We start from the raw sequence: 13578 nt of genomic DNA on the forward strand, positions 1-13578 counted from the left end.
ATTCATTTTCTTTGAAATTCATTTTAAAAAAAAAAACAATTTTTCTGCGAATAAACGAGGCTTATATAAAGTTCGAAGAAACATTTTTGTCTTCACTTTCCTGGAATTCACTTTCCAAAAAAAAATAACCTTTCTGTAAATAAACGGGGTTTATATAAAGTTTGAAGAAACATTTTTGTTTCTTCGCCAAAAAGAGAGGAGGATAAAGGACGCCTAATAAAATAAAAAATTTACTGTATTTCTTTTTCATATCATATACATGCTAATCATTCATAAATAGGGAGTGAATAGATTTTTAAGAAAAAAAACTGTGGCATGACTCGATGAGCAGCATGTGACCACAGAATCCTAATGGCATGCAAGTTACAAAGCATGTCAAGTGACTCTTTCTGCTGGTGATTTGAGGATGTTCTCTATCGAGAACAAGGCCGAGAACAAGAACTAGACTAGGGAACATTTACAATAGATGTCGTGGGGTTTGCATTTAAAGCTGCAAATCATGATCGTTATACCTGCAGACTAAGATGGACCTGGCTAAATCACAAGTTGGCCCAAATTTGGATGACACCATATGTCATCTGGCGACACAAGGCTCATTAGCAAGACCAGGAAGATTGCTTGAATCTAGTTGAGCATGATGGGCAATCCATAGTTGTGGAAAGCCCTGATCTTTCCATCCCATCCTGCAGTCACAATCACGAGCCCCCATGCTTCTGATAAAGAGATGTGGTCATTGGTGTTAACGCACTGCTGTTCATGAAGGTTTTTGATCTGCTGATTTTGATATTCAGCATCTAGAACTGGTACATCCCACATAGGGAGTTTCTCCTCAGGCCATGTTGCGTAGCTTCCCCTGCATCGACCGTCCATGAAGAACCAACTACCGAGAGAAAACCGTTCTGAATCTTTCCTCGACGAAGCAGTCTCCTCTGTTAAACTTCTTCTACTACCCAGGCCTCTCACTTCTGTTCCCGTGCCTGACCAAGGCACTGCAACAGACACGCCTTCAGAGAAGAAAAACTCACAGGACTTCACAGATTTTATGTGTTTAGACCATGAGGTGCACAAGCCATCATAGTTCCATACATAAACACGACAGTCCTCTCCAACCGAGATTATATGTCTCCCCTTTGAAGTAAACGAAGCCGACATCTGACTTCCTGACTTTGGAGGACCTATAATAATCAATAAAAAAAAAATGCTAATTTAGGTTTGACCGGACCACATGGAACAGCAAACAATGAATATGGTGCTATAAAAAATGCAGATAAGATCACCAGGAATGCATGTGGAAATGCGTTGGAAACTCTTAAAATAGGAGCATTGGAAGGGACTTGGAGGCAAAATATTTATTCTTGTGAGACTGGCCTATGGAAAGAAAGAAAAATAAAAACCCAGAAGACTAAGCAATTATTTGATCTCATGCCATATCATCCTGAGCAGATATTACCAAGCATGAAGCAGAGAAAGCTAGGCATGTCTCTCACAAAAAGGGCCTCCCACAAGACACTTCAGACCTTCAAAAACTACCATATGCATTCTAATGTACAACAACACATGGCTCTTGATCACGAGTCCAATAGAACAAACAACTAGAGCATCTCTTTGCACAACCATAAATTAAATTAAAGAAGATGAAATGGCACTTCAAAATAGGAAATGTACATCAGAAACAAATTAGTAAAGGGTCTCCAAATAACCCTTGCAAAGAATTGATATTGCATATTTTACCTTTAAATTTATTAACGATGTCAACCCCATCAAATACACGAACTTTAGAATCTTCAGATGTGATCATAACCCTTGGACATATTTCCTGGGAAAACTGCAAGATGAGATGATATCAAATGTTAATACTAAACAAGATCATGTCAAGTTCAATTTTCTAATGAAAAGAGATTCGAGTGTAAAACCTGAATGCCAGTTATTCGGTTGCCAGAGGTTCTCCTTCTGCCTTGAATATGAACTTCTGCCTCGAGCTGGAGATCAGTACCTATACACCATAAAAAATCAGTTCAAAATCCTCTAAGAGAAGGATGAATGGAGGATCAATTTAAAAAAAAGTAAAGCACTTCAACGTAGAAGAAATATCTACCTGATACTTCATAGAAACGGCAAGTGCCTTTAATGGTACCAACTACAAACCCCTGCTCAAAAATTAAAAAGTTAGCATGATAATTGTGTGGAAAATTTAGATGGAATATAATATGAAAAGAATAAGGATCAGAATCATACTCTCCCATCTGGCTGGTAACTTATGGCAGATATTACATCTCGTACATCTGTCCAGTGAACAACTCGCTTCTCAGGCACTCCCCAAATTCTAACTTTTCCATCGATGGAGCCACTAATGAAATAGTTTTTATCAACAGGACTGAACTGAATGCATGTTACTGTGCCATTCAAAGAAATGAAGCAGAGTCAGCTTAGAAATCATTAACACGTAACAAATTCAAGTGGAAGGGGGGGGGGGGGGGCAACAAAGAGAACAAATGAAATGATATGCAAAAATGATAATGGAATCGCAGATCAAAGAGATATGAGAAGGAACTTTTCTTGTAATTACCATAATTACTGTGGCGAAAAATGTTCAGACTATGGTTGCAACCCAATCTCCACAAACGAACAGTTTTATCCATTGAAGATGAAAGGAGATACTGCAACAGAAATTACTAATTTAGCTTCATGTATATTGATCAAAGATTTATTATTTTGACAATTATGTAAATCAAACTGAGTTTTCTACACGATTTACTCACGTTTGAATCAGACCATGCTAAGTCTAAAATTTCACTGGCATGACCATGAAATTCCAGCAATGGTGTCTCTTCAATCTGGAAAACCTTCTCAGGAATGACTATAGATGAATACACTCTTTTCTTTGTGCTCAAATTATTAGACTTGGCTTCTTTCAGATTGCTATCACAATGTCCTTCAGATAGGAAAGACTTGCAAGATGAATCCACCAATGTAACACGCCAAACGCGTATAATCCTATCTTCACCCCCAGTTGCCAAATACTGCCCATCTGTACTAAACTTCATTGTCCAAATGAAGCCCTTGTGAGCTTGAATTTCCTGTCCCATATATACCCCTGTAAACTCCATGCAACCCTTTCTGTTCTGCTTCACCTTCGTTCTGTTAGTTTTTGGTGCTTCAGTATCCGACTTCGATACCCCAGATACACATCTACCTACTCTTTCCTCCTTGCTCTTTTTTAAAAAGTGTTTCCACCAACTCTTCATTTTACTTTTTCCTGAATCACACTTTTTACATTTTTCTTCTTCACATTGTTCCCATCCTTGCAAATCGAGTAAAGGTCCAATATTCTCATTTTCAGAAGCTACATCCGATTTATCCATCTTGTCTTTACTCATTTGATCAACCACACAATTGGCTTCAGAATTTTCCTCTCTACCAGCACTGCAACTAACCATATTTACCTCTTCAACATTTGTACATGGAACTGAAGTACTTGATACAGCCCCACTGTATTCAGTGATCCTCTCCAACCCAGTGTTCTCATGCCTCTTGGAAGCAAACCCATCTAGACCCATTCCGCGTAGAAAACCTTGGCGTCTCTCCTCAACACTTTGTGGCTCGGTCAACCAAATATCATACTCCAATTGATCACAACCCGATTCGAAGTAATCCACAGAATCATAGAACAGATCACGCTTTCCTTCATCAGAGCTCAGCATCTCTTCAGGTACTTGAGACCAATATTCCACATCAAAAACCACTGTCCTCAACACGCCCTTCTCTAGTTAACCATATCAAGTACTAACAACCACCTATATAAACCCACCAATGGCACAATTCACGGACCGAGTTCCACTGTATAAAATATGGAAAACAGTGTAAGTTTGCATTTACTAGGAAAATACTTGGAACCAGCTTCTAACATCAACACCACCAATAACAAAGTGACAAGCTGTTCATAAGCATTTTCTAGATCACCAATATAAGAAAGACCCCGAAACGAATAATATATAACTATAAATCGGCACACCTAAAATCCGGAAATGACAATAATAATCAAATGGAATAAACTAAGATCAAAGCTCCTGGTAACCTGTACCTTGATATTCATGCAAAGTAACCAAGACCTCCACTGCAAAAACCACTATCAATCACCGCCCCCTCCTTTAATTATGTATTGCAGCACCTCAAGAGTCAACGCGCACACTTTTCTGCACATTTAAAACAAGCCCATCAAAACCAATGCTCCTTAAGCGCTATGTATCGAAACACAATTCTAAACTCAATTGGTTGGCTTATAAGAGAAAATGGCGGATGAAGGAAAGGTGACACTGCCACGCGCACACTAAAATTGAACCACACCAATAAATGAATTTGCAACAAATGTCAATATCACCAATGGTTAAAAGGGTCCCGAGATCTGGATAATGTGAATGAAAAAAAGTCTAAATCTTTACTTTATTTTGCAAGCATCAAACACGAGTGGCTGCTAGGTCCAATAAACAAGAAAACTAGTGTTGGCTGTTGTTTTAGCTACAAATACTGCTAGCCTCGTTCTCTTTTGTGTGCTGTGATTATAATGTAGCAGCAAAGCAGCAGTCTTTCCTTTCCCTCTGCAACACAAAGCCAAAGAAAAAAACAAAAAGAAGCAGCAAAGCTTAATGAGACACTGGTTTGAGAAACGAAACTTAACCAAGGGAGCAAATTTCAAAAGAATCAAACGTTATAAAACGAAACCAAATTTAAGCCAAAGAATTGAATTTTTGAAAAGAACGACACCTAGAATTGTACTTAATTATAGGCATTAAAGTAAAACCACGTGGACATAACACGGTTGAGCTTGGTTTTTACTTCTTCTTTTTTCGGGGTTTTTTGTTGGGAGTTTCTAAAAAGGCGTTAAATGGTGAAATTTACAAGAGAAACAATAAGTAGAAAGAACCAACCATGAACCAACCAATCAAGACAGGCTGTGATACTTCAAGAAGTAGTATAGCTATAGGCACAACAACACTACACATCAGCTGCTGTGAGCCTAAGAAGCTATTGTCAGTACTACCGCAACAACGCAGCACATAAAACACGCTAGGTTGCTTGCTAGGAAGAGGACCGGAAAGGAGAAAGCGATTACTCAGCTGTTCTGATCACTTAATGAAAAGCCTATAAAATCTTGGGTTTTGTGCTTCTTCTTTTTTTTCATTTTTAGAGATCAAAAGGAAAGGAGAGACTAGAGAAAGACCTTTCTGTTTGTGGGTATTTCTGTTTTTCTGTTCTTGTTTTTTTTATCACACATTTCCGGGTTGTCTTGCTGACAGATATATCCACAGAATGCAATAAAAAGACGGTAAAAAAACAAGAAAAGTCGAGAGAGAGAGAGAGAGAGAGAGAGAGAGAGAGAGAGAGAGAGAGAGAGAGAGAGAGAGAGAGAGAGAGAGAGAGAGAGAGAGAGAGAGAGAGAGAGAGAGAGAGAGAGAGAGAGAGAGAGAGAGAGAGAGAGAGAGAGAGAGAGAGAGAGAGAGAGAGAGAGAGAGAGAGAGAGAGAGAGAGAGACTTCGGATTCTATGATTACATGAAAACTCAGCTTGATATCTTTTGTTGGTTGAAGAAGTATCTTGCTTTGTTTCCCCTTACTATCATACATAGCTTTCAGTTTCTTTCTTTCTCATTCTCCAAAACCCAATTCTCAGTTTTTGGCCTTTCCTCTTTGTGCAAACCCCTTTTTTGGTTTTATTTTTTCACAAATTGAGCTTTGTCATTTTCGGTGAATTTTCCTTCATTGAGATCAGGCATTCCTGGTGAAGCCTAAAGACCTCTGCTTTCCTACTGTTCTGGGACTTGTCTAATTGCTGCACAGCAATTACACACTCACTCATAATAAATATGGAGATTCTTGTAATTAGAAAAAAACAATGGAGACTCTAATGGCCACAGAAGCACTCCATTGTGAGGTGAAGACTGCGGTGTACCAAACATTACGGATGGTTCTGGTGGCTGTGGGGAAGAGGAGACTTCCTGGAGAGGTCGCGACTTGTGAATGAAAAGGAAATGATAAGATGGATCATGGTCCGGTATCTATCTATCAATATCAATATTGGTAATGCATCGTGTCACATCGTAAATAAATAAAATCAAAATTGAGGACATATTGTTTTGTTTTTCAATCTTTAGAAGCCTCCAAACCCCTTTTCAGTTTGTTTTTTTAGCAAAAAACATGTAAAATAATTTTTTATTTTTAATATAAATATATCAATGTTATTAAGAACCATTAAAAAATCAATATAATATTTTTTCAATACCACCCAAAACAAGATTGAAAGAAGAAGAATTCAGTGTCACAATCTGAAAGGTCCGCCACAAGTTTTGCTATGCTCTCTAACTTTATCAACCGTTTGATTTGGACACGTTGATGTGTTGTGTTTGGAAGTGGGTCCATGGTTTAAATATAGCAACAAGAAGTGACCTTATTCTATTTGCTCGATGAAAAGGGTTTTGTCTCCTTAACCAAATACGTCTCCGTGAAAAGGAACCTCTTTTTCACCATTTGGAGTCGAGGGGAGTTGCCAAAAAATCAAATCAAGAAAAGGGCAAAAAGTTGAAGCGAGATCTTTTAGCATGAAATATATATATAAAAAAGGGTTTTTTACTACCATGGAGGAACGAGTAGAATGCCCATAATGGTTAAATCGATAGATTTGAGTTTGGTGTGATTTTTTATTATTTTATTTAAATCTAACAATCTAATCGAGACGAATACTTTAGATTTTGTGTCGTTAATGGAAAGAAACCTAACATAAGAAACCTTGATGAGACCCACCATGTGCGATGGACAGATACTTGACTACAATGACTACAGTACAAAACAATGTGCAAAAGTCTTAGCCTATTTATATCTAGAGATGCTATTTTCCTTCTTCTTCTTCTTCTCTCTTTTTTTTAATAAAGATTAACGGTTTTTTTTAATTAATGATACGGCAGCTAATGATTTTTTTAAAATAATTTCCTTTCATGGATGAGATTCTGCTATAATTAAATGTGATTTTACGTATTTATATTCTATCTTGACAAGGAGAACAAATCTCCTTGCTTATTTGCTGCATTAAATATGCATTATTATCATGATAACGTTACATAAATATATTTCCACAGATAAATAGACATCCACATCCTTAATTTATGTGATTGGTGGGACGATGAGATGTTAACGGCCTTGCTATTTGCATTGTATGCCTCCACTGCCATATACTAGCATGCCCATATGAAGACAAGAATCCAAGGATAAGGACTATCAATGTGCTGGTTTTGTGTGGCAGATCTCAAGGAGATAATTATTATTGATCTTCTAATTTTCAATGGCTGAAAAAATGAAGGCAGTGAACCCTAACTGGCAAGGGCATCTACTCACTAATCAAGATAGATTACAACCCACACGAGCTCTAATTATCGGGCATGTCAGTAGATATAATCACTAATCAAATTCTTAATATACTTGGAAGCTTTATGTGCTTCCCTCATGTAAAATAGACAGAGGGTAAACCCTAAAACTTTTTCTTTTCCCGACAAAAGGTATATTTCCATAATATATTAAAAGTAATTCTGATTTGGATATTTATATAATATAATTAAAAAAAACTAATGATATACAAGTTTGCCACTTCATGATTGAATATTATAGATCACGAAATCCTAGTCAATGCAGCCGAATGAACATAAATTATTCGTAGTCTTGAAATGCACAAAGATTACCTGTCATCAGTCTAGCATTTATAAGCTCTAACACGCAGATAATTTTTACTGAAATGGTGTTTTGGAGGAGAATCATGGGTATTTTAACAGTTAAAAGTTTATCACACAATAATCAACCAAAAAATAATTGCAATGACCTCGTCGGAGATGGAGATAGATAGGTACAGGCGACAAGACCAAGATATGGGCCAAAGTATAGCGGGGAAGATGACAAGGGTTATTTTGGTGTTTAGTGCTGCAAATTACGCAGGTGTGATATGACACAAAAATCATGAGATTTGATGTGTTTGGGATAATATTTTGGTCCTTAGAATTAAAAACACATTCCTCTTTTGCTTAATAAGAAAAGGGCACTGAAAATACTCACTAATTCTTTGCTATATATGCTATGTCTACTGTGCTTCGATGATAAGCACAAGGTTTTGGACATCAATTCCAAGCTACAATAATTCTTATAAAAGGAAGTAATGACAAATAAATATCTTTTTTTTTAATTATCACTGCTGTCTTAAGTTTAGTGCCAGGAAACTTGGAGAGAAATGAGAATTCCCATACCTTTTCTGTGCTAAATGGTAAGATCAAGACAGGGTTAATTTCCAAAGACGTACAGTGCCTCAGTAAATATGCACACTACATGGCCAGCAGTAAGAGGAAAGATAACAAAGGAAAATAAATTAAGAAGAAGAATTAAAGCAAGGGTTCAAGCCCTATCTTAGGAAAAGGACTGCCTCGTTTCAAAGAACGAGAATAAACCTACTGTTAGCAGATTAAGGGTTCTTTTCTCGAGAGAAAAGAAAAGCACTCAAAAAAACAATTAAGTTGGAAAAGAGAAAAGAAAGCAAGAAAAGGGAATTAATGGTAGATGCGTATAGTGTGAATTAAATTGCATCTAACCATAGCTTGCCTCCCATGAAAAAGATTGCTACTTTTGTATGTAGAAGAGAAATGTAGAAGGGATATCGAAGATGCGAACCCTAATGACTAAGGGACTCAAAAATCCCTTACTTCAGTTTCGAAATGGTTTTTATCCTTCATTCATTCATGTTTTTCTCGCCAAACAAGCATGAGATAAATACATGCATGCACATATATACACATAGAGAGTTATTCAACAATGAAATTAAACACAAGCTCAAAAAACCATAGCATGAGTATAAACTTGTACAAGAACAGCAAATATTCAAAAAAACTGACCTGAAAAGTGAAAGCAGCGATGGAGGAGAGAGGGAGCCTCGTCAAGAATGAATTAGAGCTTGCAAATGCAGACTATCAATGTCCTCGACATATTTATATGGATAGATAGAGGGAAGAGAGCGAGAGAAGATGATAGATAACTAGTATGAAGACATGTTTGGGTGTTTAGCAAATCAAGTAGGAGCACATTGTCTTGTATATCATTTTTTATTGCACAACTATTGGAGAACTTCTCGCTCCTAGCATAATTAGCCACCTAGTCACCAAATGGTCCCTAGGTATTTTTAGGGGCAAATCTCCGCTCAATCTTCTCTCGATTTCCTCTCATTTAAATCCAAAAAGGTGCATGCTTTATATATATATTAATTGGTAGAGTGTAGGGAAATCATGTTAAGGAGATTGTGTAGGTTTTTGATCGCCCATTTATCATTAATTCTTTTACCACACACAAAAAGATATCATTAAGTTTATTACCCTCGTGCGCACACACGTAAACACATGTATACCCATAAACTTTGCAACCCTTTTCCTATTATTTATTTTTTATTATTTCAATAGTTTTGAGTTTTTTGGATCTGCTTTTATGCATCAAAACCAAGACTGTTTTAAATTATAGTGTATATATATAATTTGATGCATTCACGATAATTTTTTATTATTATTATTGAAAATCATCTGATAATGGAACTAGTGTTTCTACATGCACTGGCTACACTGGATAATTGACCCTTTAATTATTGATTAAAATCAACCGGTTAATTCTCGTTAAAAAAAAATTGAATCCTCTCATGTTAGTTGGAATATGATCTATTATATTCGTCAAATCTTAGTCTTTGAATTCAAATCAATGACTAACAATGTCCTGTATTATTTTTTTTTCATATTTTAAAGTACAATCTATCCTGTATATTTATGTATCATTAGTGAAAGGAATTGATTTATATTTGCTATAATAAAGGAATTCTTTTCCAAGCATTCTCTCTTCTTTAAATCAACCTTTTTTTTAATTCTATTGGTGAAATAAGAACCTTAAAACTTATAATGAAATTTATAAGAAAATGTTTTTATCATGAATTGATCATGTTTTACCTAAAGAAGATTTAATTTCTTATCAACAATAGATAGCAAGAGAGAGATCACCTCCATGAAGGTCAAGAGAGCTCCATTTAAATGTTCCGAGAAAAATATATGGTTGATGTCTCTCAAATTAATGGCTAGCTTATCCACGAGGCATAATTAAAAGTTTCTGAGAGAGAGAGTTGAATAGCTTAATTATAGCCTTATAATGCTCTTTATGATTAATATTTTTTCTTGAAATACCTGGCGTAATCTTTTAAAAGTTCGCATGTAATTAACCTTTATTTCCATTTGCATTCAAGTTATGATTTAGAAAGCTGTGAAATCAAATCCTAACCTTGATTTAAATCTTAAGACTGCTGCATAAAAAACATGATACATGAAAGGGTTACGATTGATTTGTATAAAAAAATCAACTAATTAATCAATAAATCTTAAGACTGCTGCATAAAAAACACTATACATGAAAGGGTTACGATTGATTTATATAAAAAAATCAACTAATTAATCAACGACATCGTTGGGTGGATTATAAAAAAAAAAAAAACAATATCGTTGGGTGGAAGAACATATACAAAAGATGGTTTGATGGAAGCCAAATGTCGTCAGCTATATATCTTCGCTCTACTGATTAAGACTTGTGTTCTTACAGTTCATCATCATGATCATTGAAAGATTTCTTTTCATCAGATATGAACAGTCTTAGCTATCCATGATCGCATGTAAATTAAGGACATGTTGACCATCTTCGCCATATTAGAATAATTTCTTAGTAGTTAATCTGTCATGGGACATATCTCCAGGATATCTTCTACTGATATCTTCTCAATCAAAGCAAAAAGGTGGCTTTTATTCTCTTACTGTCTCCTCCACAGAATTCTTAATTAGTTTCCATTTTTTTAATTTCTCAGGTCCTGTTTGTGTATTAATTACACATGCTTGCCGCCTAGTTTTGTATTCTAATAATTTGTCCTCAGGGATCTGAATATTTCCTATCAAAACCTCGTTTCCAAAAACACTTATCCAGGGGAGGAGGAGAAGAAATTCTTCGCTCATGCAATCTGGGATTCTCATTTTGAAAAGGCCCTCATTAAGAATTGTGATTTTACATGAGATTTTAACTATACAAATGAAGATTTAGGAATTTTAGGATTATCCATATTTTAGATTTATACCCTCATTTTCGACCTAGTCTATGCAAACAAAATTAACTAAACTATAAGGACGAGACTAGTTTTTTTCTTAGCAAGAGGCAACATTGAAGTCTCTATATATACACTCCAACGAGCAATTAGATAACTTCAAGAACAGATGTGTATCGACTGAAAAGAAAAACACCGAAGTGCAGTGGCTCAAGAGCAATCAATGATGTTTTGCTCATCCTAGTCAATCTGTTAAGCAAAGATATGCCTCACTGCCTCATCAAATCGAGGACTTTTTGTGGGCTTCATACTGATTATGAACCTATACCCCACTCACATGCCTTCTTGCTAGCTTCCTTTCAGCCTCACCTGACTTGGTAGAATTTGACTTGAAATTATACACGTTTTCCAAGTCCCAATCATTCTCTTTAGTTGCCTAAAGTGCTTGTCTCATCAACCTCTGTGTACAGAATGGCCCATTGACAGCCCTTTTTGGAGATGTCTTGCTATATTTAATAAAGTGATTAATTATGATTAGAGCAGCATTAGAGACTGATCTGAGGATATGAAGACCGTTTATCAATTAAATTATAGGGAAGTAATTTAAACGAGGGCCAGTGAGACCATGTGATCATATATTTAGCCTACCTACTTTATGATTTTCCCAAAGTATTTCCTCACGTATTTCCACCCCACCTCCTCTATTTAGAGCTTGCCCTTGTTGCCTAAAGCCACAAACACCATTTGTTTTTTTCTATTTAGAGATTAAATTAACGGGATATTAAATCCGTTTATTGATACAAAATTAGTTAAAAAGACTTTCGATCAAGCTATAAGCAAATCATTCAAGCTGAAATTTACAATGATTTGATATCAAGCACTTGTGTCTTGTGTCTATCCACACAGAAATAATTTAAGAAGAGTTTGAAGCACTCAAGCTGTCACTTCGACTCCATGGGGCGGGTTTCTTCACAGTCGTGCCGTTGAAACTTGGAAAGGTAGAGGAAATATCGTCTTCCAAGAACCACAGCCAGCACATATTATTGTCTTAGAGCGATCCATGATACCACGAGAGCCTACCTTTCTGCACCCACTATACTTCAAAAGAATATTGACTTTTAGCGGTCCAATAACAAATGCACCAACTAGAATGATAGGGATCAACCCGGTTTCAAACATGTCGACGTAGAATGAAAAGATGGCATGGAGAATTAGAAAAATAAAATGTTGATCACATCATCCGTCCAGACAATAAGGACATTTTGTTTGATGAAAATTAATTTTTATTGAAAGTAAGTCATGGAAAGTGAATTTTTTATATATATTTGATTTTTTTATAAAATAATAAGTTAAAAAGTTATTTTTAGTGTTCGATTATGATATGAAACTTAATTTTAAAATTAATATTTTTTTATTTTTTAAAGTTTATTAATAGAACAAGGGATGAAATTTAACAGATAAAAAATTAAAAAGTAATGAAAATAAAAAAAAAACACATAACTTTATAAATTATTTTAAATAAAATAAAAAATAAGAAATAAAGTTGATATAAAAATTAAAATAAATCAAATTCTAAGAAACAAAACTAAAAAAAATATAATAACCAAAACATTGATTACTAAATTTGATATAATCAATAAATCATAAGATATTTTTAAATTTTTTACAACTTCTTAAAAGTATTTTCTATATAATTAAAAAAAATCTTAAAAATAAATTAAATTTTTCTTTAACTAAACAATATTTTTTACCAATCAATTTTTCTAATATTTTGACATGCATGACTATTTTGAGTTTTAATCTTGGTGGAAACGGGGAAAACATTTCATGAAAATACAAGCTAGACGGCCTCCTTTGCATCCACATAAAAGGGGCTAACATTTATTTATATATATATATATATAAACGACACTAAAATTACAGAGAGGTCAGTGACTTTCTTAACTGGAAAGGAGAAGACACGATCTCCTTGCATGTAGAAATATATTTTTGGGTCCCAAACAAGTATCTTTGAAATGCAGAGAATTGAGTGAGTGGACAAAACTTTTCAATACATAAAACAGGGACAGTTGTAAATGGGTATAATGTAACACAAAGCAGACGTGTCATGACATGAACGTTTCATTATTGTCCCCAAAAATTCATTATGGGAGAAAAAAAAATAAATTATTTCCATGTCATTTGTCGTGGCACAAGTTGGTTCATTCCCTCTCTTGCTACCCACAGGACTATCTTGAATTATGTTCCTTCGAGGAATGATTTGAGTGCTTTGTCCATACGCAAATGGAAGCGAGTTCGTTATATTTTCACATTGTTATTTAGGATTTTAATTTTGAGAACAAAATTTATGAAGCTCTTTTAACGCACAAATCTATATATATAGATGGTTTAATACTAAATAGTGGGAGAATAAATAATATTATCATGATTAAACTTGATTTAC

The 13578-nt window shown here is 35.0% G+C and overlaps 1 protein-coding gene across 8 annotated transcripts; it reads right to left on the reverse strand.

Annotated features, from left to right (window-relative positions):
• Positions 1–248: 248 nt before the first annotated feature.
• On the reverse strand, positions 249–9203 carry LOC105131199 (WD repeat-containing protein 44-like). Of its 8 annotated transcripts, none has more exons than XM_011034059.1 (10): positions 8917–9203; positions 4440–4595; positions 4082–4193; positions 2760–3837; positions 2567–2657; positions 2236–2393; positions 2096–2147; positions 1914–1993; positions 1732–1825; positions 249–1175 (listed from the first exon to the last, which is right to left on the reverse strand). In XM_011034059.1, the coding sequence occupies exons 4-10, from the start codon at positions 3699–3701 to the stop codon at positions 625–627; spliced, it is 1968 nt and encodes a 655-aa protein (XP_011032361.1). In that variant the 5' UTR covers positions 3702–3837; positions 4082–4193; positions 4440–4595; positions 8917–9203; the 3' UTR covers positions 249–624. The 8 variants fall into 8 exon arrangements, with proteins under 8 accessions (XP_011032361.1, XP_011032360.1, XP_011032358.1 ...); XM_011034058.1 differs by lacking the exon at positions 8917–9203 and adding an exon at positions 5549–5880; XM_011034056.1 differs by lacking the exon at positions 8917–9203 and adding an exon at positions 5531–5880.
• Positions 9204–13578: the final 4375 nt, after the last annotated feature.

This window comes from Populus euphratica, unplaced genomic scaffold (assembly GCF_000495115.2).
Source record: "Populus euphratica unplaced genomic scaffold, PopEup_1.0 scaffold103.1, whole genome shotgun sequence".
NCBI classification, from domain to species: Eukaryota; Viridiplantae; Streptophyta; class Magnoliopsida; order Malpighiales; family Salicaceae; genus Populus; species Populus euphratica.

Excerpts from the sequence above, each read along its gene's own strand:
- LOC105131199 (XM_011034059.1), bottom strand. The coding sequence starts at position 3,701 with ATGCTGAGCTCTGATGAAGGAAAGCGTGATCTGTTCTATGATTCTGTG. Across the intron at positions 2,148-2,235 it reads GTTACCAGCCAGATGGGAGA|GGGTTTGTAGTTGGTACCAT; the intron begins GTATGATTCTGA and ends ATTTTTGAGCAG. Across the intron at positions 1,994-2,095 it reads CCGTTTCTATGAAGTATCAG|GTACTGATCTCCAGCTCGAG; the intron begins GTAGATATTTCT and ends TATGGTGTATAG.